The sequence below is a fragment of the Schistocerca gregaria genome, chromosome 3 (genome assembly GCF_023897955.1).
Source record: "Schistocerca gregaria isolate iqSchGreg1 chromosome 3, iqSchGreg1.2, whole genome shotgun sequence".
In the NCBI taxonomy this organism is placed as follows: Eukaryota; Metazoa; Arthropoda; class Insecta; order Orthoptera; family Acrididae; genus Schistocerca; species Schistocerca gregaria.
In genome coordinates, this window is record NC_064922.1 from 367,980,781 (window position 1) to 368,007,841 (window position 27,061).

At 38.6% G+C, this 27,061-nt stretch overlaps 1 protein-coding gene across 11 annotated transcripts in view; it reads right to left on the reverse strand.

The window, feature by feature from the left end:
• LOC126354916 (mucin-17-like) overlaps nucleotides 1-27,061 on the reverse strand; it is a 518,430-nt gene that overhangs the window by 86,948 nt on the left and 404,421 nt on the right. For all 11 annotated transcript variants that reach the window (XM_050004997.1, XM_050004993.1, XM_050004988.1 and 8 more), the window contains 2 exons: nucleotides 19,419-19,484; nucleotides 5,645-5,701 (listed from right to left, as the gene is read on the reverse strand). In XM_050004997.1, the coding sequence (XP_049860954.1) occupies nucleotides 5,645-5,701; nucleotides 19,419-19,484 (123 nt within the window). The remainder of the gene's footprint in view (nucleotides 1-5,644; nucleotides 5,702-19,418; nucleotides 19,485-27,061) is intronic.

The window sequence follows — 27,061 nt, forward strand, 5'->3', positions numbered from 1 at the left end:
AGCCAGCTTACTACAAGATGAACTAAATCACTTACAGTCAGCCTTCATGAAAAACGGATATACCGGCAAGGAAATTGATCGAGCCCTCCATCAAAGATGAAAAGAAGCCAGAAGTCCAGAGCAAAACAGTCACTTACTGGAAAAGTTTGCCTACCATTCATTAATAAAGTCACAGACCATATCGGGAAAGTTCTGGCGAAGTATGGGATCAAAACAATCTTCAGAACCTTCAAGAAGATTTTTTTTTTTTTTTTTTTTGGGTCATCAGTCTACTGACTGGTTTGATGAGGCCTGCCATGAATTCCTCCCCTGTGCTAACCTCTTCATCTCAGAGTAGCACTTGCAACCTATGTCCTCAATTATTTGCTTGACATATCCAATCTCTGTCTTCCTCTACAGTTTTTGCCCTCTACAGCTCCCTCTAGTTCCATGGAAGTCATTCCCTCATGTCTTAGCAGATGTCCTATCATCCTGTCCCTTCTCCTTATCAGTGTTTTCCACATATTCCTTTCCTCTCCAATTCTGCGTTGAACCTCCTCATTCCTTACCTTATCAGTCCACCTAACTTTCAACATTCGTCTATAGCACCACATCTCAAATGCTTCGATTCTCTTCTGTTCCGGTTTTCCCACAGTCCATGTTTCACTACCATAGAATGCTGTACTCCAGACGTACATCCTCAGAAATTTCTTCCTCAAATTAAGGCCGGTATTTGATATAAGTACACTTATCTTGGCCAGAAATGCCCTTTTTTGCCATTGCGAGTCTGCTTTTGATGTCCTCCTTGCTCCGTCCGTTATTGGTTATTTTACTGCCTAGGTAGCAGAATTCCTTAACTTCATTGACTTCGTGACCATCAATCCTGATGTTAAGTTTCTCGCTGTTCTCATTTCTACTACTTCTCATTAACTTCATCTTTCTCCGATTTACTCTCAAACCATACTGTGTACTCATTAGACTGTTCATTCCGTTTAGCAGATCATTTAATTCTTCTTCACTTTCACTCAGGATAGCAATGTCATCAGCGAATCGTATCATTGATATCCTTTCACCTTGTATTTTAATTCCACTCCTGAACTTTTCTTTTATTTCCATCATTGCTTCCTCGATGTACAGATTGAAGAGTAGGGGGCGAAAGGCTACAGCCTTGTCTTACACCCTTCTTAATACGAGCACTCCGTTCTTGATCGTCCACTCGTATTATTCCCTCTTGGTTGTTGTACATATTGTATTGACCCGTCTCTCCCTATAGCTTACCCCTACTTTTTTCAGAATCTCGAACAGCTTGCACCATTTTATATTGTTGAACGCTTTTTCCAGATCGACAAATCCTATGAACGTGTCTTGATTTTTCTTCAGCCTTGCTTCCATTATTAGCCGTAATGTCAGAATTGCCTCTCTCGTGCCTTTACTTTTCCTAAAGCCAAACTGATTGTCACCTAGCGCATTCTCAATTTTCTTTTCCATTCTTCTGTATATTATTCTTGTAAGCAGCTTCGATGCATGAGCTGTTAAGCTGATTGTGCGATAGTTCTCACACTTGTCAGCTCTTGCCATCTTCGGAATTGTGTGGATGATGCTTTTCCGAAAGTCAGATGGTATGTCGCCAGACTCATATATTCAACACACCAACGTGAATAGTCGTTTTGTTGCCACTTCCCCTAATGATTTTAGAAATTCTGATCGAATGTTATCTATCCCTTCTGCCTTATTTGACCGTAAGTCCTCCAAAGCTCTTTTAAATTCCGATTCTAATACTGGATCCCCTATCTCTTCTAAATCGACCCCTGTTCCTTCTTCTATCACATCAGACAAATCTTCACCCTCATAGAGGCTTTCAATGTATTCTTTCCACCTATCTGCTCTCTCCTCTGCATTTAACAGTGGAATTCCGGTTGCACTCTTAATGTTACCACCGTTGCTTTTAATGTCACCAAAGGTTGTTTTGACTTTCCTGAATGCTGAGTCTGTCCTTCCGACAATCATATCTTTTCCAATGTCTTCACATTTTTCCTGCAGCCATTTTGTCTTAGCTTCCATGCACTTCCTATTTATTTCATTCCTTAGCGACTTGTATTTCTGTATTCCTGATTTTCCCGGAACATGTTTGTATTTCCTCCTTTCATCAATCAACTTATGTATTTCTTCTGTTACCCATGGTTTCTTCGCAGCTACCTTCTTTGTACCTATGTTTTCCTTCCCAACTTCTGTGATGGCCCTTTTTAGAGATGTCCATTCCTCTTCAACTGTGCTGCCTACTGCGCTATTCCTTATTGCTGTATCTATAGTGTTAGAGAACTTCAAACGTATCTCGTCATTCCTTAGAACTTCCGTATCACACTTCTTTGCGTATTGATTCTTCCTGACTAATGTCTTGAACTTCAGCCTACTCTTCATCACTACTATATTGTGATCTGAGTTTATATCTGCTCCTCGGTACGCCTTACAATCCAGTATCTGATTTCGGAATCTCTGTCTGACAATGATGTAATCTAATTGAAATCTTCCCATATCTCCCGGCCTTTTCCTAGTATACCTCCTCCTCTTGTGATTCTTGAACAGGGTATTCGCTATTACTAGCTGAAACTTGTTACAGAACTCAATTAGTCTTTCTGCTCTTTCATTCCTTGTCCCAAGCCCATACTCTCCTGTAACCTTTTCTTCTACTCCTTCCCCTACAACTGCATTCCAGTCGCCCATGACTATTAGATTTTCGTCCCCCTTTACATACTGCATTACCCTTTCAATATCCTCATACACTTTCTCTATCTGTTCATCTTCAGCTTGCAACGTCGGCATGTATACCTGAACTATCATTGTCGGTGTTGGTCTGCTGTCGATTCTGATTAGAACAACCTGGTCACTGAACTGTTCACAGTAACACACCCTCTGCCCTACCTTCCTATTCATAACGAATCCTACACCCGATACTCAGCTGACCAGAAATCCTTGTCTTCCTTCCACTTCACTTCACTGACCCCTACTATATCTAGATTGAGCCTTTGCATTTCCCTTTTCAGATTTTCTAGCTTCCCTACCACGTTCAAGCTTCTGACATTCCACGCCCCGACTCGTAGAACATTATCCTTTCGTTGATTATTCAATCTTCTTCTCATGGTAACCTCCCCCTTGGCAGTCCCCTCCCAGAGATCCGAATGGGGGACTATTCCGGAATCTTTGGCCAATGGAGAGATCATCATGACACTTCTTCAACTACATGCCACATGTCCTGTGGATACACGTTACGTGTCTTTAATGCAGTGGTTTCCATTGCCTTCTGCATCCTCATGGCGTTGATCATTGCTGATTCTTCCGCCTTTAGGGGCAATTTCCCACCCCTAGGACAAGAGAGTGCCCTGAACCTCTAACCGCTCCTTTGACAAGGCCGTTGGCAGAATGAGGCTGACTTCTTATGCTGGAAGTCTTCGGCCGCCAATGCTGATTATTTATCAAAATTTAGGCAGTGGCGGTGATCGAACCTGGGACCGAAGACGTTTTGATTATGAATCAAAGACGCTATCCCTAGACCACAGGTCTAGAAGATTAAGGAATATTTAAGAACTGCAAAAGATGCCCAACACCCCCTAGCAACACCTGAGGTATATAAAACTCCATGCAGTTGTGGACAAGTATATATTGGAACAAAGAAATGAAGTGTAAACATCCGCTTAGCCGAACATAAAAGAAACTGTTGCTTAGGAAACATCAAAAATTCGGCCATAGCTGAGCATATTTTTCGAGATGGGAACCATGAAATTAAATTTCATGAGACAAGCATTCTAGCACGAACATCCCATTAGCATGCTTGCATGAATAGAGAAGCAACAGACACCGTAACAATTTTAATAGAAAAGAGGAAGTTTTAAAGTTAGACAAAATATGGATGACAATCGATTACTCTTAATCGAGAATGATGATGCCTTCCAAAGATAGGCATACTGTTAGCATCATGTGATGAATGGTGGTGCCCTCTATGCACTCTATAAATGCGAGAGCACCTGGAGCCTCAGTGGCAGTAGCCAGACGACCTCAGATGGTGTTTCCTGCAGATGGAGACGAAGCGTTAGGTGGAAATTTTACACATCGACCATGGACTCTAAGCAAAGAAGTTTTAACTGAAGACAACACCGGCCATGAAAGCCTACATTGTGTGAACCACACATTTTGTTTATAAATTTCATGAAGGCCTGTGATTGCATATGCTACGAGAGCTTGATCAGTTATCTAAAAGAGTTTGGGATGCCACAGGAGCTCATCAACCTTGAAATTGTGATGGGTCTCAAGCAAGGAGGTGGTTTAGCTCCTTCCCTGTTCAATTTTGTCCTTGAGAAGATCATACATCAGACTATTAAACAGAACTTTGAAGGGATCCAAGTCAAAAGGAAGAACCTGGCATATGTAGCCTATGCAAATGATGTCTATTTAATCAGAAGATCTGAAAAGGAACCGAAACAAATGACTATGGCAATGGAGATGGCTGTCAGTAAATTATGATTATTCGACAAGGTCAAGACACTGAACAACTACATTCACTGTGGATGGCAGACCAGGCCTACAAGAGAGTCCATGAATTTAAATACCTGGGAGCACTTTTCATAGAGAATTCATCATATGAAGTAGAGATCAATGCCAGGATACAGGGAGCGCACTGATCCCTCTATAGCCTAACACCACTGCTTCAGCCCAGGTGTCTCTTGAGACAGTTCAATATTTGGCTATATAAAACCCATATCCAACCTGAAGTACTATATGTCTGTGAGATGTGGAGTATCTGATAGTATGGCTTTAATAAACTTCTGTATTTGAGAAAAAGGTGCTGCACAAGATCTCTGGTCCAGTGTTGGACACAGATTCCAGTAACTGGAACAACAGACACAACAATAAGCTAGAAGAACTGCACCAAGAGACCAGTATAGTAGGAATCATAAGATGCAAGTGACTACTGTGGGCCAAACTTGGGGCTCAGATGGAAGGCAAAGGTGGCTATGGAAGCTTCTGAATTTCATGCCCACTGGTAGAAGACCCCCCTGAGAAGACCAAGGAAGAGGTGTAAAAATGGCCTCCATGTAGACCTGGAACAATCAATGATGGGTGTGATGGATGGCAGATGGCAGCAATGGATAAAAGACAATGGAGAAGGAGATATGTAGCAGTTCACAGTCTGTTGAGCGGGACTGCATAGCAGTAAAAGTACAGTAAAGTCAGTCTTTCCTCTGTAAATACCAACATGTCAACAGAAATGTCGTAAAATCTGTACTTCCTTAGCCCTGATTTGTTATTTATAGGATGTATCACTGTTGAATATGTGGAGCTGCACACTAGGAAATAAGGAATGTTGCTGAATTTTACACCATGGAAATGGAGGAGCTTAGGAGGCTGATCATTTTCTACAGGGTGGGCAGAAACATGTTTACATATGCCCTTTTCTCCTTACAAGATGAACTCAAACTCTATCGACAAAACTGGAGATTATTGAGGTACATTTTCAGAATATTTTGTTACAAAGGATCTGTGGTCTCTGGTGATTTGTTACAGACTAATTGCATTTGGTTTGATTTCTTATCGCCATTAAGCTGACAATTTTCTCATTTTTTATGAGATCTTATGATTATTCATGCAAGCCAGTGGCTCAGAAAATACTTACCAAAGAGAAACGATTACTCTCTACACCATTTTCCAATGTCTGTAATACTTTTGTTTTCTGAAACAGGCAAACAAAATCACATATTACATTACAAAATACTTATAACACTTTACTGTTAAGTCTGAGCTAACATTCACAATGCAAGTTATTTTGTATACTGATTAATAAGCAAACAAATCCATCTCAGAATACTAAATTTATGTATGATAGATTTAAATTGAACATGGCAAAAATACCCATACTGGTGAGATAGCTGAGGAATGCTTTGAAAACTCACCAACAAGATGTTGGCAGCAATCTCATTTTACTGATTAAACAAATTTGTACATTATACCAAGCTGTCACCTGTACTAATATACCTTCGAGAATAACCTAAGAAAGCTACCAGCAGCAATGTAAAAAATAAGAAATGAAGTGAGTATATAATACCAAATGGGTATCTTTGTGTCTTTTGTTAACAGTTCTTTGTTTTGCATAAGTTTTGTCTCTAATATTACATACATTACATTTTTCGTTTTCCATGGATCCCTTGGAGAGGAGTCTCTGTGATGTGGAAAGAGCCAATGTTTTCAATTATGAGCTATAATCCTAGTGAAGATATTCACTGATGGCGTAGAAGATGTTGGCCAACAGAAAGTTCTTTAATTCACTCTGAAACCGATCTTTATCACTTACAATACCTTTGATATGCCCTGGTAAGTTATTGAACATATGAGTACCCATGTATTTGACTCCTTTTTGTACTAATGTTAAGCTTTTACAGTCCTTATACAGATTGTTTTTGGTTCTGGTATTATAATCATGTTTTGTGCTATTTTGTGTAAAAAGAGACATGTTGGAAATGACAAAGGGCATCAATGAGTATATGTACTGATAAATAGTAAAATATCAAGTTTCTTAAAGCGGTCACTGCATGATGATCTAGGTCTGACACCACATATAATTCTAATGACTCATTTCTGAATTTTGAAAATGTTCTCTTTGTGAGAGGAGTTTCCCCAAAACATGATTCCGTAACTCATTGGTGAATGAAAGTAGGCCGAATAAACTAACTTCTTCATTTTTAAACCACCCATTTCTGCTACCATGCATACAGCAAATGTAGCTGAACTAAGGTGTTTCCTTAAGTCTAGAGAGTGAGTTTTCCAATTTAGGTTGTGGTCGATTTGTAGCCCTAAAAATTTGACACTGTCTACAGCTTTAATTTCATTGCTTGAATACATTATACTTATAAGGTTAGGTATTCTTTGTGAGGTACTAAACTGTATGTACTGGGTTTGTCAAAATTCAGTGACGATCCATTTTCTGTGAACCACCCATTGATACTTACAAATATTTCATTAGCTGATTGCTCACTGAGATCAAGGGTACTGTTTTTTATACCAATACTTGTATCATCTGCAAATAAGACAAAGTTGAATTTTGTAGCACTGCATATGGAATGTGATTAATATATAATAGGAACAACAAGGGACCTGAAATAGAGCACTGGGGTATCCCTCGTCTGATGGTTTCATATTTTGAATGACTATTGTTATGTCATCAGCCTGATACAGACACACACTGTTTTCTATTAAAAAGATTGGATGAGAACCATAAGTCTGTTACTCCTGTTATCTCATAATATTTTAATTTTTGTATGATGATATCATGGTTAACACAATCAAATGCTTTGACCAGATCACACAATATTCCAAGTGGTAGTAACTTTTGATTTATTGATTCTAACATATCATCTGTAAAAGTGAATATAGCTTGATCAGTTGACAATCCTTTCCGAAATCCAAACTGATTGTAAATGAGAATATTTTTCTGTACTAAGTGTTTATAAAGTCTATTGCACATAACCCTTTCAAACACTTTTGAAAACATTGGCAATAAAGACTTTTGAAAATATTGCCAAAAATGAAATGAGACAGAAGTTTTCCACTGATGATCTGTCTCCTTTTTTGTGTAATGGTTTGACGATAGCATACTTAAGCCTATCTGGAAAAGTACCATTGTGGAGGGATTCATTACATAAGTAATCAGTATGTCACACAGTTCTGAGGAGCTACATTTAATTATGGTAGTTTTGATTTCATCATAACCACTGGAACATTTGTTTTTAAGAGAGCTAATAACATTAGAAATCTCTTTCAGTGAGGCAAGATATAGTTGAATTTGTCAAATTTCTGCGAAAATGCATTTTTTAAATATTTGAAGCTGTCTTCTGAGGAACTATGCAAACCTAAGTGGTCTGCTACTGAAATGAAAAAGTTGTTGAAAGTGGCTACAATTTTGGAGATCTCTAATCAACTCATTATCTACATTTCACATAATTTCCTCATTTGCCTGATTAGTTTTTCCTGTTTCACTTTTTACTATGTTCCATGTAGTTTTTATCTTGTTATGAGAGGCATTTATTTTTTCTTGAAAATAAATACATTTTGAGGTTCTGATTACTTTGTTTAGAATTTTACAATATAATTTGTAATGGGATTTACATCTGTAGTCATCCTTTTCCTTGACATTAAGTACAGTTTTTTTCCCCATTATACTTTTATTCCATTTGTAATCCAAGGTTTTGAAACATTTAATCTATTTGCTTTGATTACTTTCTGAGGGCAGCAGTTTTCAATGTGACCTATGACTGTTTTAGAGAAACAGTTATATTTTTCATATATCCTGGGTGAATTGTATACATATTTCCAGTCTGTATTCCTCAAACAGTTTTTTATACCTTCAATTTGTTTCTCATTTATTATTTGTATAGTTTCCCACTTCCTGTTATTAGTTGAATCAGACCTCACTATATTAAACATAAGCAACTGGACATCATGATCTGAAAGGTGATAAAATATTGGATTTGTACTATGATTTGCTAGTGTGGTGGTTTCTATGAAAATGTTATCAATAGCAGTGCTGCTGGCACTCATAGCCCTGGTTGGAAACTGTACTAAGGGGATGAGATTATAAGAAGTAGTAAGAGACTCTAGTATGGATCTTGAGTGACAATCCTCCAGAAAATTTAAGTTAAATTTCCACTTAGTATGAGTTCACTGTTTTTAGAAGTTAAGAAATTTAATTCTGCGTCAAGCTGTTTAGTGAATAGCTGGAAACTGCCAGTTGGAGCCCTGTATATAGTGACTATAACTATTTTTCTTTTGTGTGTTTCTACTTGTGTGGCACATGCTTCAACATACTGATCACTACAGTATTTAAGAATGTCAATGTTTTTATAATTGCGGCCCTTTCTAATATAAGTGGAATTCCTCCTTTTTTCATCTCTTTTCTACAATACTTTGAAGCTAAGGTATACCCTTCCATATTAAGCATTTCAATTTCACTACCTAAATGATGTTCAGAAATACAAATAATATCAGCAGGATTTGCAGACTGTAGCTCATTTAAACAGATCTGAATTTCATTAATTTTGTTTTTAAAACCTCTAATATTTTGATATAGTAAATTTACTGTTACTTCTTTTGTCTTCACAAGTAACATGCTTAACATTTTCAGATACATCTTGTTTTAATACTGAGTGTGTAGATAATGAGCTTAACCTAAAAAAGAACTACTTCCATGAGTTGCAGTGTCCCTCCTTAAAGAATTTGCTATCAACCTAGCCAGTACATCCTTCCCTATTCTACTGAGATGCAGGCCATGAGAAGTAAAGCCCCACCTACCAATAGTGTCAACAGGAACCAAACGAATCCCTACCCCATACCAGCCTGAAGCAGTCGATGCTCCTCCACATTGTCCCTCTTCACACAGCTGTTCAACTGGGGTCAAAAATGGTTCAAATGGCTCTGAGCACTATGGGACTTAACATCTGTGGTCATCAGTCCCCTAGAACTTAGATCTACTTATACCTAACTAACCTAAGGCAATACACACATCCATGCCCGAGGCAGGATTCCAACCTGCGACCGTAGTGGTCACACGGTTCCAGATTGAAGTGCCTAGAACCGCACGGCCACACCAGCCGGCCAACTGGGGTCGATCATACCACTTGAAAACAGGCACAAAATCAACATTAGAATGGTTTACTGCTGATGCTATTTTTACCAGGTCACTCAATATTGTAGCCCTAGTCCCTACCAATACTGTTCCCTGCTCCACCCACTATTACAACATGATCCTCCTTGGTGAAACCTTTACACAAAGATCCTATGCCCTCTATCACTTGGCTGAGAGACGTACTAGACTTGAAAAAGTTTGTGACCTGGTAGCTGTCACCTAATTTTCCCTGCAGAAGTTGGCCCACACCTCTTCCAAGAGCGCTACCCAACAGAATTTTCTTCCTACTTTTTCTGAAGCAACAGGCTTCCTTACTGAATTCTGCTGTGCCTCAACTACATGTACATCTGCATGAGGCTCTTCATTACTTAACTGTGGCAGTAGGGCAAATCTATTTTTTGTGCCAACAATGAAACTGTCAGATACTGTCCTCTTTCTTTGGCCACTTCCCACTTCTCTTCACCCTTCCCCCCAATTAACCTAATTAGTTCCTCCCTAGCTTTATAATAACTCAGCCTGAAGGGCTCTAATCTTCCCCTCCTGTTCTGCTACTTTCATATCCCGTGAACACACTTTACAGTACCTAGTAAGAGTCTCATTTTGTTCCCCAGTTTCCATGGCACTACATTCCCCCCAGTGAAATGATCTGTCACAGCAGCTGCATAGCACCCCAGAACTAACTTTCCTACGGCAGCTAAAACACTTCACACTCATGATTGTTTACAATATAGGCCTACTTTTTAAGCTTTCACTAAATAAAGATAATGTCCTATTTACTATGCTCTATAGTGCTCTAATATAAATATAATATTAATTTACTTACTTAATTACACTTAGAATCACTTAATTTTTGCACACAAAATTTAGGCCTAAAAATGGCCGTTAAGCGGTAATGGTTTTACACTATTTTCTTTAAAAATGAGGCACAGAACTTAAAATCTTCACTTATTCTTTCTCTACATTGGAACAATTGAACAACTAACACAAAATCCTCAAATGAGTCTTTAACTTAGCAGAAGCTACACTCGTTTCAACAGAGGCACTAAATGTTTGTTGCAGGATCCTAGAACACATTTGAAGCTTGAACATTATAATGTTCCCACAAGAAATGAAACTCTCTCTAAGAATCAGCACAGCTTCAGGAAAATGATGTATGTGAAATTCAGCTTGTTTTGTTCACATATGGTACGTTTCAAATAGTAGATATGTGTGATCAGGCAGATTCCATCTTCATATGTATTTCCAAAATGTGTTGAACACTGTGCCACATCATCAACTAATAACCAAGGTATCATTACACATTCTTCACAGATATGCAAGTAGTTAGAATAAGAAGGATGACACATGATGCGTGCCGAAAGTCAACAAAATACAAACATTAATGTTTGAATGTGAATGTGAATGTGAATGTGAATGTGAATGTGCGGATGGATATGTGTGTGTGTGTGTGCGAGTGTACACCTGTCCTTTTTTTCCCCTAAGGGAAGTCTTTCCGCTCCCGGGATTGGAATGACTCCTTACCCTCTGCCTTAAAACCCACATCCTTTCATTTTTCCCTCTCCTTCTCTCTTTCCTGACGAAGCAACTGCCAGTTGCGAAAGCTCGTAATTCTGTGTGTGTGTTTGTGTGTTTTGTTCATGTGCCTGTCTGCCGGCGCTTTCCCGCTTGGTAAGTCTTGGAATCTTTGTTTTTAAAACATTAATGTTTTCAACATACGTAAATGATTTATCACAAAGAATCATCAGTACTAAATTATATGTTAATCATGCCTTTATCTAGAATAAACTGGACAATTGTAAGGAAAAACACAATGACTTCAGCTGAATCTCTACTTTATGTAATGAGTGGGATTTCTCCAAATGTGGGTACATGCAAGATAATACCAGCAATGATGAGAAACAACAAAACAGTATCCAGTTAAAACATTAGTGGTAATTCTGCGGAGGCCATATCATTGTTAAAATATTTACGGGTAACAACAGAAACTGAAATTAAATGGATGAACAGATAAACATCAACTGCAGGGGAGGCAAATAGTAAACACAGGTATGTTGAGAGCTTGTTTGGAAACTCGCACTAAATATTTAAAGACTGGAACATAAAACACAACACTGTTTCTATTTCTAAACTACTGTTGAAGCATTAAAAAGTAAGAGTGAGTTTAACATCTTGTCAACACTGAGGTCATCAGAGATGGAGCACAACCTCTTTCAAAGGAATCATCCCAGCATTTACCTGGAGTGATTTAGGGAAATCACAGAAAACCTAAATCTGAATGGTCGGACATGTTGAACCACCGTCCTCCAGAATGAGAGTCTATACTCCAATGTTAGGTATGAATGCAGACTTTGAAGCTGTTTGTGGATACACCATTGTGATCATGGAGGTTGGAAAACCCACATAAAAGTTTAATAAGGACGTCCATGGAATTTTTTAAAAAAAGGCACTATTTTTTAAATACTCTGTTAACTAATTTAGATGACCAGTATTCAAAGAAGACTGTGCAGCAATTCTGCTACCTCTACTGCATATATCATACATAGGCATCAACAGAATATGATAGAAAACATTAGAACATATGCCCTGATATAAGAACACTCATTTACCCTTGGTCAACATGCAAACAAATAGGAGAGCAAATTACTTAATGGTATGAAATATCTTCACCATGCTCTATACCAGGGCATTTGGAGTGCTGGTGCCAGTAAACTGTTACAAAGGATTCACCATTAGACTTGCAACACTACAATATTCATTGACTTGAGGTGATAAGCAAAATGACTGTAGAGAAAAATAAAGTAACACAGTACTTATCATCCATTACATTATTTGCAATATTATGACAAGGAAAGTTGCTACTCACCATATAGTCACAGTTAGGCACAAAAAGACTGTCAGAAATAAAGCTTTCGGAAAGGTCTTCTTCAACAGACACACACACACACACACACACACACACACACACACACACACACACACACACACATGACTGTAGTCATGTAGCTGAAGCCACACTGCAACCAGCAGCATCAGTGCATAATGGGAGTGGCAACTGGGTGGGGGTAAGGAGGAGGCTGAGGTGGGGACGGGGAGGGATAGTAGGGTAGGAGTGGTGGACGTGAAGTGCTGCTGAGGGGCACACAGCAACAAGGTGGAGAGATGGTAGGGCAGCTATGTCCGGTCGGGAGGTTACACAGTGAACAGGAGAGAGATAGGAGGGGAATGGGGTAGCAGAAATGGAGAGAAGTAAAAAGACTGGGTGCAATAGTGGAATGAGGGCAGTGTAGTGCTGGAATGGGAACAGCAAAAGGACTGGATGGGTGACGACAATGACTAACAAAGTCTGAGGCCAGGATGACGATGTTGATGATGTTTGGTTTGTGGGGCATTCAACGGCGTGGTCATCAGCGCCTGTACAAAGTCCCAATTCTTACACAGTCCATTTTTTTCACAGTCGAATCTAGTCACAGTCACAAATGATGAAGAAGATGACGAACTAATGAGGACAACACAAACAGCCAGTTCCTGGGCAGAGAAAACCCCCAACCAAGCCAGGAATCAAACCCAGGACCCTGTGATCCAGAGGCAGCAACACTAGCCACTAGATCACGAGCTGCGGATGTTGAGGCCAGGAGCGTTACTGGAATGTAGGATGTATTGCAGGGAAAGTTCCCACTTGTGCTTCAGAAAAGCTGGTGTTGGTAGGAAGGATCCATATGGCACAGGCTGTGGAGCAGTCATTGAAATGATGCATGTCATGTTTGGCAGCATGCTCAGCAATAGGGTGGTCCACTCGTTTCTTGGCCACAGTTTGTCAGTGGCCATTCATGCGGACAGACAACTTGTTGATTGTCATACCCGCATAGAGTGCAGCACAGTGGTTGCAACTTAGCTTGTAGATTACATGACTGGCTTCACAGGGAGCCCTGCCTTTGATGGGATAGATGATGTTTGTGACCTGGCTGGGCCTACTGTCTTTGATGTGAAAAGTGATGTTTGTGGCCTGACTGGACCAACTCCAGTCTGGTAGCAAATGTCACCTATCCCATCACAGACAGGTCTACGTGTGAAACCAGTCTGTGTTCTACAAGCTAGGCTGCAACCCCCTCACACCCCTCCCAATTACCTAAATAAAACTACACACACCCTAGTTCCCAGGTAACAAAATTGACAGCTATTTTGATTTTTCAAGCATATGATGAAAAAGGGATATGTACTATTGATAGTCAGCAAAGACAATGATAGATTTAAATTATATATACATCCATTGCACTATAAGCTATTGCATGTCTCTATTTTAGCCAAGACCAATTGACAGCCTCACTTGAGGTCAGTTGCCATTTTGTTAATCATTTCAGTTTTTAAGTGCAGTTAAATTTAATACAAGTGCCACCCTTTATTGTTTTTGTCCATGTGCTGTGTGGTAGTTTCTAATTATGGATAAGTTTGTAACAAAGAAGAAGAGGAAGACCTATTTTGATTTGTCTGTTAGCATTATGGCAAGTTAAAAATATGTGCACATTATGTATAAGGGGTGTTCAAAAAGAAACGAGCTGGAGGCGTAATTACAGAAACCAGTATCTGTAGGTTAGAAGTATTGACCCTGGCTGTTGAGAACTTGTCCCACTGTGCCACAAGACGGTGAATGGCTGTCTCATAAAATTCCCAGGGCTGTGATGTTAACCAGTTCTGCACGTACAGCTGGACTTCGTCATCAGAGGTGAATCGTTTGCCCCTCAGAGCCTTTTTAAGGGAACCAAAAATGACGTAATCATAGGGAGAGATGTCTGGACTTTACAAAAAGTGGCCGAGAACCTTCCATTTGAATTTCTGCAGGAGTGCCATGACTGTGTTGGCTGTATGAGGCTCTGCATTGCCCTGGGGCAGAATGACCCCACGGGTAAAACTGCCTGGTTTTTTCGATTTGATTACTTGGCGACGGGTGGTCAAGGTTGCGAGTAACACTGGGCATTCGGTGTTGTCCTGTGCTGCAGGAAGTGAATCAGAAGGGGGCCATCTTCATCAATGAAGTACGTCAACATAGTAGCAAATGATCCATCTCAGACAACAACGTGCAGCAGTACATGCGGAACTGGTTACCATCGAAGCCCCGGGAATTTTATGAGACAGCCATTCACCACCTAATGTCACATTGAGACAAGCATCTCATTAGCCAGAGTTAATACTTCTAACATACAGGTACCGGTTTCTGTAATTATGCCTCCAGCTTGTTTACAAGACAGCAGAGCAGTAAATATCTTTACAAATAAAATAAAATTAAAATCAGTGCACAAAAATACACTTGGATCTGTCTATTCCATCCAAAAACAGCATTGATCAAGAAAAATATCGCCCAAATAATGATGGTTTCATTTCTTTAAAAAAATTGTTCAATAATCTCTCATAAGTAGCCCATATGGCAAAATATCGCCTGGCCTCCTTACCCAAGCAGTATTCAGTTATGGAAACCAGCTGTGATAAGGAGTCATGGAGAGGGGTTTGTGGAAAGCAAAAGGGGTAAGTGATGACAACACATTCCATAGTTCATTTGTTCCCAACTACACCTTGCATCCTTTCCTCCCTATTTTGTCCAAAATCTATTTAGGCTCTTTCATATTATAATAACTAAAGACGGCAATTCCATGCAAAATTAAATCTTAAAAAATGTATCCATTCATACACTATCTAATGAATGTAAAATTAAAGGAAAAATTGCCATGTCAGAATTGAATCCTTTGTTGTGATTCATTTTATATTATTTAAAACAACGTACAACAATCAGTTCTTCCAAAATCTCCACCAGTCTGAGTATTGAGCCACTCAGCTAGCAATTACATCTGCTGATAAGCTTCGAAATGGTTTTCAGTGGCTTCCCATTTACAGTTTATGCAACTGCTGGGGTTGGTCCCTTTCTATTTGCCACAGCCAATCCCTTCTGAATACATTTCTATCCTGACAGTTATCAAGTCCTTTAAAGATGCAGCCCCACTCCTTAAATGCAAAGAGCTGCATCGAAGGTGAGCCGAACATCTCCTCGGAAGTTTCCAGCCATACGATAAATACATAATAATCCAAATTCTCTTCATTTGGGCTCATGTATTTGTCTGCTGAGCATTATTTAATGTAGAAAATGATGTTTCTTACATTGTGAGATGTGACAGATGCAAACATAAAGGAGGAAATTTCGGAAAGTATAAAGTTGAATAATCCCAGATCCTTTGCCCTGCAAGTCTCCAACCCTGAATTTATCCTTCAAACTTATCAGTGGAATTGGGAGTAGGAGCTGTTTTTCTTTAGGAATAAGAAGCTGGTAATAAGGCAGCTCCATATGCCTCAAGGGCACTGAATGATTTAGAAGATAATTTGGTTGCTGGCCAGAGATGGTGTTTGCTCTCTCTGGGAAAAATGCTGATATCTCACTGCTCAGTGCCATGACAGGATACTTCACTATGAACTAAATGGAGATTTACTTGTTTTGTAAATAAAACTGCCTTTTCTTGCTGGAACTTAATTTAAATTTCCCAGATGTGTTTTGCCTTTTTCTTGCTCAATGGCATCTTCAGTGGGATCTATAATGATATAGTTTTGTTATTTTTAGATTATCAAATTCATTTACCTTATGCAATTCATGATCATAGCAAAATTTCCTTCATGATACAATCACTGACTCACCATCTCCGTAAAATTCTTGCACACAGATTGCTTGGTCCATTCCTAAGAAGTGCTCCATGTTGACTGGATTCCTACTGGCCAAGCAAGTGATGAACATAACCCCCATTCTCTTCTGATTTGCTGCACATGCACAGATAGCTCTTGAAATATGAACTTTCTTTTTATATACCCTGTACTTTGATTGTAACTTAACTTTCTATCACTGGAAATGTGGTCAATGACAAATAAAGAATTTGAATCTGAATTCTTTCATCCTACCTACTGTCTAGTACTGCCATACTATTATACAGCTGTTTCACAATATGTAAACTCATTAATATTCTTCACCATTATCAGTACTCCTCTTTACTAATAAAATATTACAAAACATGATAATACCAGAACACAGAACAATGTGTACAAAGCCTCTGATGGCGTAACACTAGCTAAGAAAGGAGTCAGGCACATGCATGTATACTGTATGTTTTGACAACTTGACAGAGCATACTAAATACCCTGGAAGAAATACTGTTGTTGATTATTTACTTGTAATTTCATTGCACCTATGTAAAAACTTACATTCAAGTGTTTGATACAATTAATACTAAACCTTTGTTTGGAAAAGAAAGAAAGAAGGAAGATTAGGATTTAACGTTCCTTTGACTCTAAGGTCATCAGAGACAGAGCACAAGCTTGGATTGTTTCAAGGGTGGGAAAAGAAAGGAGTCCCGTTATTTCAAAGGAATCAATCCAGCATTTGCCTGGAGCAATTTTGGGAAAACACAGAAAACCTAAATCTGGATGGCCTGATGTGGATTTCAATCGTCATCTCCCTGAGTGCAAGTCTAGTGTGCTAATCACTGCACCACCTCACTTGGTCTTTATTTGGAGTTGTGGGACACACATAAATGTTTCACACTTAGGTGTATGTAAAATTCAGTTTTTTAACTGCTTCTCAAATAGTTCTTATCTTGTTGCTAATGGAGCTTATCATTTTTCATAGTGCTTACATTTTTATGCTCCTCGTAACTATACAATACACTCTGTAATGTCATTTTAACCTGTAATCATTAGTGTTCCATGATATGAAGAATACCCGTCTTTTAGTTTTGAGTTACATTCTGAAGTGTGTGAGTATTCAACATCTGCATATGCAAACCTTACCACTGTGATTCCCACATAGAATAGCATTATGACCACTAGTAATTGCTCAACACATTATGTCCAACCCTAACCCTGTCACATAAACAAGTTCCTTCATTACAGTGACAACCCCTATACGCTAAGAAAATTTTATACAAGGATGCTGCTGAGGAAAATTTCACAGTTGCACTAATTTTCACTTCACCTGTACTTTCTCACCTAAACAAGCTACCTTCCCACATCAACTGTAGGCAAGACATGCACACACACATTCCCACATGAATAACTCACATGCACATGACCACTGCCATCCCCAGGTACTAAGGCCCAACTGCATCTAAGGCAGGCAGCCATCTCAGATGCAGTCTGCTGCTGCAGTCAGGCTTGAGCATCCGGAGATGCTAGTGACTGTGTATGTGAGTTATGGATGTGTGAATGTGTATGACTTTTTTCTACGTGTGGAAAAGACTTCGTTCAATGGCTCATAATATCTAGCAGTCTTTTTTCCAGGGTGTTTGCTCAAACTTTAAAAGAAAATTCCCTGAGTATTCCAGGTGTGTGGAAGAAGATGGAGTCCAAAAGCTCCTGATAAATTAATGGTGAGCATAGGGAAGGGGGGCATGCCACAATAATGACTTTTCTTTAGCTGAGCTGTATTAGCCATTAGCACTAGTTTAACAACAGCTGTTAAACACTGATAATTTATATGGAATAATATTCATGTAATTAACACACTTTTAAATATTAATTATTTTAAAATTCGTGATTTGTAAAACTCAATGAAATTAAATTTCAATGCTAGGTTAAAAACACAGAATTCCCTGATATTTTATGAAACTCATAAAATTCACTGAGAATTCCGGGTTTTCCAGAAGAACTGCCACCTCGTTTTCAATGTACCTATGTGTCATTCAAACTGGTGAGTAGCAATCTATTGAGTTCATATTGTTGTTATTCCAGCCTGGATTTTCCATTGTTTGATTGAGCTACATAAGTTGATCTTCAACCCTCTAAGGACTCCATAAAAATCTCTGTCCATATCAAATGCAGAAGCCTGTAATTGTTCCATGCTGAAAAGTTCCTCTCCTACAGTTTGGTACCTGTGAGAACTTCATTTGTTCTGAGATGCACTCCCTTTCCCCCATTCTTAACTGTTCTCTCATTTTCCAACATTTTCTCCACTGTCTTGACATTGAAATCCCTTCCACAATTGTTTCTCTATATTTTATGGACCATCCCCTTAGTTTTGTGATAGTTACTTCTACTAATATTAATTTTGTCACAGTCACTGAGATCTGTAAGTCTTCTCTCCTTGCCCCATACCTCCAATTTTTTCCTCTCCTTCTCTCATATGTCTCCTCAGAAAATCAAGAGAATGATACAAGAAGATATAGAAAGAGCAGACTTCCAGTGGAAAAAGAGCAAATGATCCAAAGCCAGTAGCACCATGACATTAAACATCACTAGCTGAGTATCATAATGTGAAAATCCATCAAGTATACAATTAGCAGTGTGATTTTGCAGTCTGGATTTTGTCACTTAAATTTATATTATTAGCACTGTAGCTGATCCTATATATCTAAAAGCAAATAATTATATGAGAAGAGTTATATTCTTTACAACAGTCTAAAGCTAAGCTACATTCATCCACACCAGCATTCTCATCTCAGTGGTCAAATGATATTCAGCAAAATACCTACATGATATGTCAACTGAAAGTCATCTATAGACGTTATAAGTGTTGTTTACACACTGGTAGCTGTGTGGTACTCCCATAAGTGACTTTGCCTCCTCTTAATGATTCCACAATTAAATAAAACATTTTCCCCTTGATTATCAAATACGCCGGGAGAAACTCAAGAATCACATTTTCCCCTTTTGTTTCCTTCTGATCATTGCAGCTGCCATTTTCTCCGCTCTGACAACATACAAAAGGGATGATACATGATATATGTCAGAGAGAGGACATACTACTTACTGGAAGATTATTGTTGAAAAGAGGCAAAGAAGTTGTAGAAGACCGCTGCAAAGCTGCTTCAATGACCTAAACACACAGAAAAGCAATACCTTTTAATTACCTAAATATTTTGCACACAATATTTGCTGATAAATTCAAACTTTTAATAAACAAGTCAACTGGTGAAGAGAAAAAATATTAACTGACATTGATCCACAGTAGTGAAAATATAGATTTGGGAAACAAAAGTCAAAACAAAAGTTGCTTCTCCTAGGTTTTACACACTGTTCCCAAAGAGCAGATCCACACAACCCACACTCCAAGACTTCATTTTCAAGAAGAATACCAGGCACATAAGGCAAGAGGATAAATGTTACCACTGAGATCAGCTACATCCATACTCTGCAAACCACTGTGAGGTGTACGGCAGAGGATATGTCCCACTGTACCAGTTATTAGAATTTCTTCCTGTTCCTTTCATGTTTGGAGTAAGGTAAAATGATTGTTTGATTCCCTCTGTGAGTGCAGTAATTATTCTAATCTTATACTCACAATCCCTATGTGAGCGATATGAAGGGGATTGTAGTACATTCCTAGAGCCACCATTTAAAGTCTGTACTTGAAACTTTGTCAATAGACTTTCTCTGGACAGTTTACGTCTATCTTCAAGAATCTTCCAGTTCAGTTCCTTCAGTATCTCTGTTACACTCTATCATAGATTAGATAAACCTGTAACCATTCATGCTGCCCTTTTCTGTATACATTCAATATCATCTGTCAGTCCTATCCAGTATATATCCTCCACACATAAGCAATAATGTAGATCTGGTCTCAAGAGCGATTTGTAAGCAACCTCTTTTGTAGACTGCCTGCACTTCCCTAGTATTCTACAAGTAAACTGAAGTCTATCACCTGCATTAGCAACAAATGAGCCTATGTGATCATTCCATTTCATATCACTACAGAATGTTACATCCAGGTATGTGTATGAGTTGATTGATTCCAACAGCCACTATTAATATTATCGTCACTATATACTATGTTTTTTTTGGGGGGGGGGGGGAGAGGAGGGAGGGGGGGAAGTGTTCAGTTTTACATTTCTGAACATGTTAAGCAAGTTGCCAATCTTTGATCTTTGCACCACTTCGAAATCTTGTCAAGATGTGACTGAATATCTATGCAGCTTCTTTCAGACAGTACTGTGTTATTGATAACAGCATCATCTGCAAAAATTCTGAGGCTACTATTAATATTGTCTGCTGACAGATTATATAGTTAGAAGAGGGCTAACTCAGCCACAAATCAGTATAGAATCTGACAGGAATTCCATCACACCCTGGAGCTTTGTTCAATTTTAACAATTTTAGCTGTTTCTCAACACCACTGACACTAATAATTATATCATTCATTTTTTTTTTTTTTTTTGGTGGTATGAAGATTAAAGCAGAGCAATTTGCCAGGGTTTTGTTTTGTAGTGGAACATTTGAAAACAAGAGTTAAGCATTTCAGCTTTTACTTTGCTACCCTAAATTCCAGATCCTGTCTCATTTATTACGCACTGGACACTACCTTTGGTGCCACTAACAGCCTTTACATATGATCAGAATTTCTCTGGGTCCTATGAAAGATCATCTGGCAGTGTTCGACTACGGCAGTCACTGAAGTTATCACCCATTACTCTCTCAACAGTCAAACATATTTCATTAAGCATCTCTCTGCCTACAGCCCTGTGCTTTGTTTTACATCTATTATGCATTAATCTCTGTTTATTCAGAAGTCTTACCTGCATACCATGGAGGCTTCCTCCCATTATGGACTGTTCTACTGGGTACATATCTATCCAGTGCGTGTTCAACAAGTCTTTTAAACATGAGCCATAGTTCCTCTACTTGCTCCTGCCCTGTGCTGAAAGTTTCAAGTTTCTCATTGAGACATGATATTACTGACTGTTTATCTAGTTTATTGAACATTTATATCTTTCTGTTCAGTTTAGTTGTCCTTTGTACTTTGGTAATCATTGTTGCCACAACAGCATCATGGTCACTGATACCAGTTTCAATATGGACACCCTCAATGACATCAAGTCTGTTTGTTTCCATTAGATCCAATATATTTCCATCATGAGTGGAGTTCCCAACTATCAGTTCTACATAGCTTTCAAAGAAGTCATTTAATACTTTTCCACAGGATGTCTATCACATTCACCACTAACAAAATTGTAATTTTCCCAATTAATTGTTGGATGATTTAAGTCTCCAACAATGTTTACAGTATGGCTGAAGTTTTCTCTAAATTTTTGGTTATGTTAGGAGACAAGTCAGGTGGACAATACAAGGATCCAATTATCATTTTGTGCCTGCCGCTGAAACTGAGTCTTGCCCAAACAATCTCACATGCAGCTTCAATCTATCTTAGTGGGTTTGAGTTTCTTGTTTTGCAACAAATACACCACCCCCATTTGCCTACCCTTTCAGTATACCCTTAAATTTCCCCAAAAATCCGACTGCTATCAATTTCAATACTAAGTATTATGTGAGCTTCACTGCTTTTCATGAGCATCTCAAAACACAGCACCTTGTTGCAAATGCTTTGGCAGGTTACCATTACAATTTTAATATGCTCACCTGGGGGAGGCATTTCTTTCGATCTTACACTGATACATCTGGGTTTCCTACAGTTATCATTATTTGGATTGGTTGGAGAGTTGCCTAAGCTAAAAAAAAATCATTGTACGCACACCACACATAGTCACCTACCTGAGTAACAGCCTCTGATGTGTAGTGCACACCAACCCATTTAGAGTGTCCCTACAGTTCACAATCCTACGCCCACGTCCAGAAAGACATAGGTTCCCAGGTAGATGCCGTGTTTCTTGACTTCCGCAAGGCGTTCCATACAGTTCCCCACAGTCGTTTGATGAACAAAGTAAGAGCATATGGACTATCAGACCAATTGTGTGACTGGATTGAACAGTTCCTAGGTAACAGAACACAGCATGTCATTCTCAGTGGAGAGAAGTCTTCCGAAGTAAGAGTGATTTCAGGTGTGCTGCAGGGAAGTGTCATAGGACCATTGCTATTCACAATATACATAAATGACCTTGTGGATAACATTGAAAGTTCACTGAGGCTTTTTTCGGATGATGCTGTGGTATATTAAGAGGTTGTAACAATGGAAAATTGTACTGAAATGCAGGAGGATCTGCAACGAATTGACTCATGGTGCAGGGAATGGCAATTGAATCTCAATGTAGACAAGTGTAATGTGCTGCGAATACACAGAAAGAAAGATTATTTATCATTTAGCTACAATATAACAGGTCAGCAACTGGAAGCAGTTAATTCCATAAATTATCTTGGAGTAGGCATTAGGAGTGATTTAAAATGGAATGATCATATGAAGCTGATTGTCAGTAAGGCAGATGCCAGACAGATTCATTGGAAGAATCCTAAAGAAATGCAATCTGAAAACAAAGTATATTGCTCCCTCCTACATATATCTCGCGAACAGACCATGAGGATAAAATCAGAGAGATTAAAGCCCACACAGAGGCATACTGACAATCTTTCTTTGCACGAACAATATGAGACTGGAATAGAATGGAAAACCGATAGAGGTACTCAAAGTACCCTCCACCACACACCGTCAGGTGGCTTGCGGATTATGGATGTAGATACAGCTGTAGAAAGCCACTGCCTAGCTTGTCACGGAACCTTCAAGGTCTCTGGTTCACTCCCTGCACTTGACTCAGGACCAAAGGGCCATGATCAGTTCTGTGGACAATGCTACAAATTGCGAGCTTCTTCAAACAACTCTGTCAGTCATTGGAATGACCCAAGTATGAGTCCCACTGACTCAGATTTAGTGAGAAAGAGCACCTCAAACTTGTTGGTTAGAGGGATCAGTGCAACACCTTGAGTCCTCCTTGGTCCCCATCCAAACTGTACAGAATACCCAGATCTACCATTGAGACACCACTAGCAGTCAAGTGGATGAGTAATGACAGATCCTGTACTTTATGCAGAAGAGATACACTCCACGGAGAGGATGGTACTTGAAGTAGCTCTGGTACCAGTATTACATGTATGTGACTCTTGAGAGATCTTCCAACATATCAATTTGCAGCTGACAGTCACTTGACAATAGTCAGGGTGTTTTCCAGCTGCCTACTAATGTCAACAAATTCATCCCAAGTTTGAGAACAGCATTTGCAGGCGGGCTGCATTTTGGCTGGTGCAATGTACTGCAAGACAGTGAAAAAGTAACTTTAAAATAAGCACCCTGCTTATCTTTTAATATGTTAGGCTAAAAGTTGCTAATTCACTATAAGAATTGAATCAAATATACAAAATGAGATTTATATTAAGGCAACACAATAACCTGTGCTAAATTATTATTAGTTTCCTAAAACGTTTTGAGGTTAATTATAGTAGTTTGCAAACTTGAATATTGTAATCTGTTTCTGGAGTGTACATTGACAATTAATTATCACCGATTACACATGGTTTATATTATAAAATCTTTAGCTACCACCAATTTTTAAATAACAAAGGCTTGAAACTAATATCATGTGTCATTAACACCAAATCCAGTTCTTAGAAGACATAACTGTTGACCTAGTACTCTAGAACTGATGGTATGGAGTTTGCACTATTGTGCTGAATGGGAGGTGCAGAGTCCTTTTATCAAAAACAATTGTAATTGATTCAAAATGTTATGTATTCCAGTTACTTTAAGTTACAGTTTCTGCCTATGTGATGCATTACAGCATTATGCAGTGCCACACTGCCTGGCATTGATAGTGGAGTTGTGGTGGTGCCATTCACATGGTTCTCTGTGAACATTAATCTTAAGCTAAAACCTATATTTAAAGATTAAAGACACTTATTTTCTGAAGTTATCAGATTTTCTGTCCTTAATTTTGACAGTCTTGTTAGTGAATAACCACTCTGTAAAAATGGAAAGAGAATACATTTTCTGTAAGCACTTGCCAACCCAAGATATGCCATTAGTGAACAGAACAGCCCTCCCTCCCTACAGCAGGGAAGTCACAGTCAATCAAAGTTTGAGTGACCTGCACTGTCCTTTCTCAGTTTACAGCCTTCCCCAACCAGTGCCTCTCTCCTCCCTGAAGAAGAAACATATAATTTCAAAAGGTATGAGTATTACTTTCTATGTCAAGTGTTTGTACCAGCAGTGCTGGAAGTTGCACATCCTGAAGGTTTCTGTTGACCAGTCTTGCTGCTGCATCATAATTTGTACATCCACACTGATAGATGCATACCTATCACATACATTACCACCTCACTAGTTCCATTAATGTCATTGTGAATTATTCACATCACCTAAGATTCATAAGATAACCTACATTTTTGGCACAGGTTTTCTAGTAGTCATCTTTGTTCATGGTGAGTATCTCCCTTTCTTAGGCATCTTAATAAGCAAGAAAGTACATTACAGACCTACATTTGCATGCAGTGGTCTGTCATCACCTGACAACGGTACACAATGTTAACCACCTTACTCTATGCCCCAGACCACATGTGGAAAGGACATTGTCAAGCTCACAAGGGTGACTGCAAAATGCAACATTAACACTTTCTTTTACATTCACGAAAGATGGAATAAGTATTCGACTCTCCACATGAAACTACTGAAATGAGATACATGCAGTGTCTCACTGTATCTTATAGTGCTTTGTGTAACAGTGACTACTAAGAGATGATCATAAAGAAATTATTCATAATGAACAGTAATCTCAATTGTAGAATATATTTGATTGGTCGTGTTGCCTACAAAGCAGCTTATGCATAAGACATTGGTCATATAAGTTTGTAAGTTCATAGGTGAAAGTGATTTCTATACATACTTATTTAAAATTACAAAAATACACATCATGCATTAAATATTTATAAAGTACACTTTATAAATTTAAATATTCTTCAATGGAGTACTAGCAGTTATACTGTAAACATGACTGTAAAGGTTTTCCAAATGTTTTGACCTAGGTAACTGTTCTAATATTTTGGGAAGTTCGTTATGAAGTTTAACTGCCATGTGGAAAGTAACATTTTGGCACAGAGATGTGATGATTTGGGACATATGTAAGTTTTTGTTTTGTCTGGATAGGTGATCAAATTTATTTGTAATCTGCAGTCCTTATACACTGCATCCATTTTAAAGAATTTAACAGTTTCCATCATGTAGTGAGATATACAGTAAAGGAGAAATAGCAGTAATCTGATACAGAGGTTTGCATGAGTCTCTAGGTTTGCATCTAAACATGGTTGTAATGGCCCTATGAAAGTGCTATTAGTTGTTTTAGAGTTCTCCCCAAAAGTAGCTACATATTTAAGGAGAGAGTGAAAGAAGGTGTGATGTGTGTTCATTATTGCTGCAGCAAGTTTTTAATGGGAAAAGAAGGTAGAATGTCTTGCTTAGCTTTACATATTGGTATCCAATATGTTTATTCCATTTCACACTACTGTGCAGTCACAGCCCTAAGAATTTCTTTTCTGTACTGATACCAACTAGTTCATAGTTGATAGAGACAAATGGGATGTGCATTTCCTTGTTTTAAGCATTGTGGAATTTTAGTGTAATGTGTGTGGTTTTTTTTGCCCATTTGCTAAGCTGTTTTGTGACAGTGTTTACGGATTGCTGCAATCTTCCTGTCTTTCCTTTTTTTTTTGAGAATTATGGTGTCCTCTGCATATGCAATCGTTTGATGAAAATCCACATTTAAGCTTAGATCATTTATGTACAGAAGAAACAGAAGGGATTCCATTATTGATCCTTGGTATGTGCCAAATTTAATTAGTTTATAGCCTGACAAATATTCAGAATAGTTCTTAGGTTGACATTTGTATGTCTGATGCACACTGCTTGCTTACGATACTTCAGGAAGAAACTGATCATATTGTTATACAGACATCAAATACCATATTTTTCAAGCTTTTCCGGTCAGGGTGGCCGAGCAGTTCTAGGTGCTCCAGTCTGGAACCGCGCGACCGCTATGGTCGCAGGTTCGAATCCTGCCTCAGGCATGGATGTGTGTGATGTCTTTAGGTTAATTAGGTTTAAGTAGTTCTAAGTTCTAGGGGACTGATGACCTTAAAAGTTAAGAAGTCCCATAGTCAATAAATACTCATGTTAATTCCTGTTTCTTGTTCACCAGGCTTAGTATACAATTGAAACACACACAAATGCAGTTGTTAACCTTTTATTTCTGAATCTGTGTTGGTCATTACACAGGGTACAGTTTTTATTTATGAATTCCATAAGTTTGTCATACATATCTTTGTCTAACTACCATAAAGATGACATGTTAAGTTGCAGACAGGCACAACTAAAAGACACTTACACATTAGATTTCAACCACAGTCTTCATCAGTAAAGGAAACACACACACACATCGATTCACACAAGTAAGTACAACCCACGCACACATGACAGCCATCTCTGGCAGTTCGGACTGGAATAGCATTCTGGTCCAAGCTACCGGAGTTGGTGATCATGTATGTGTGATATGTGCTTGCTTGTGTGAATGAATGTGTGTGTGTGTGTGTGTGTGTGTGTGTGTGTGTGTGTGTGTTCCTTTATTGAGAAAGGCCATGACTGAAAGCTAATGTCTAAGTGTCTTTTACTTACGCATGTCTGCAATT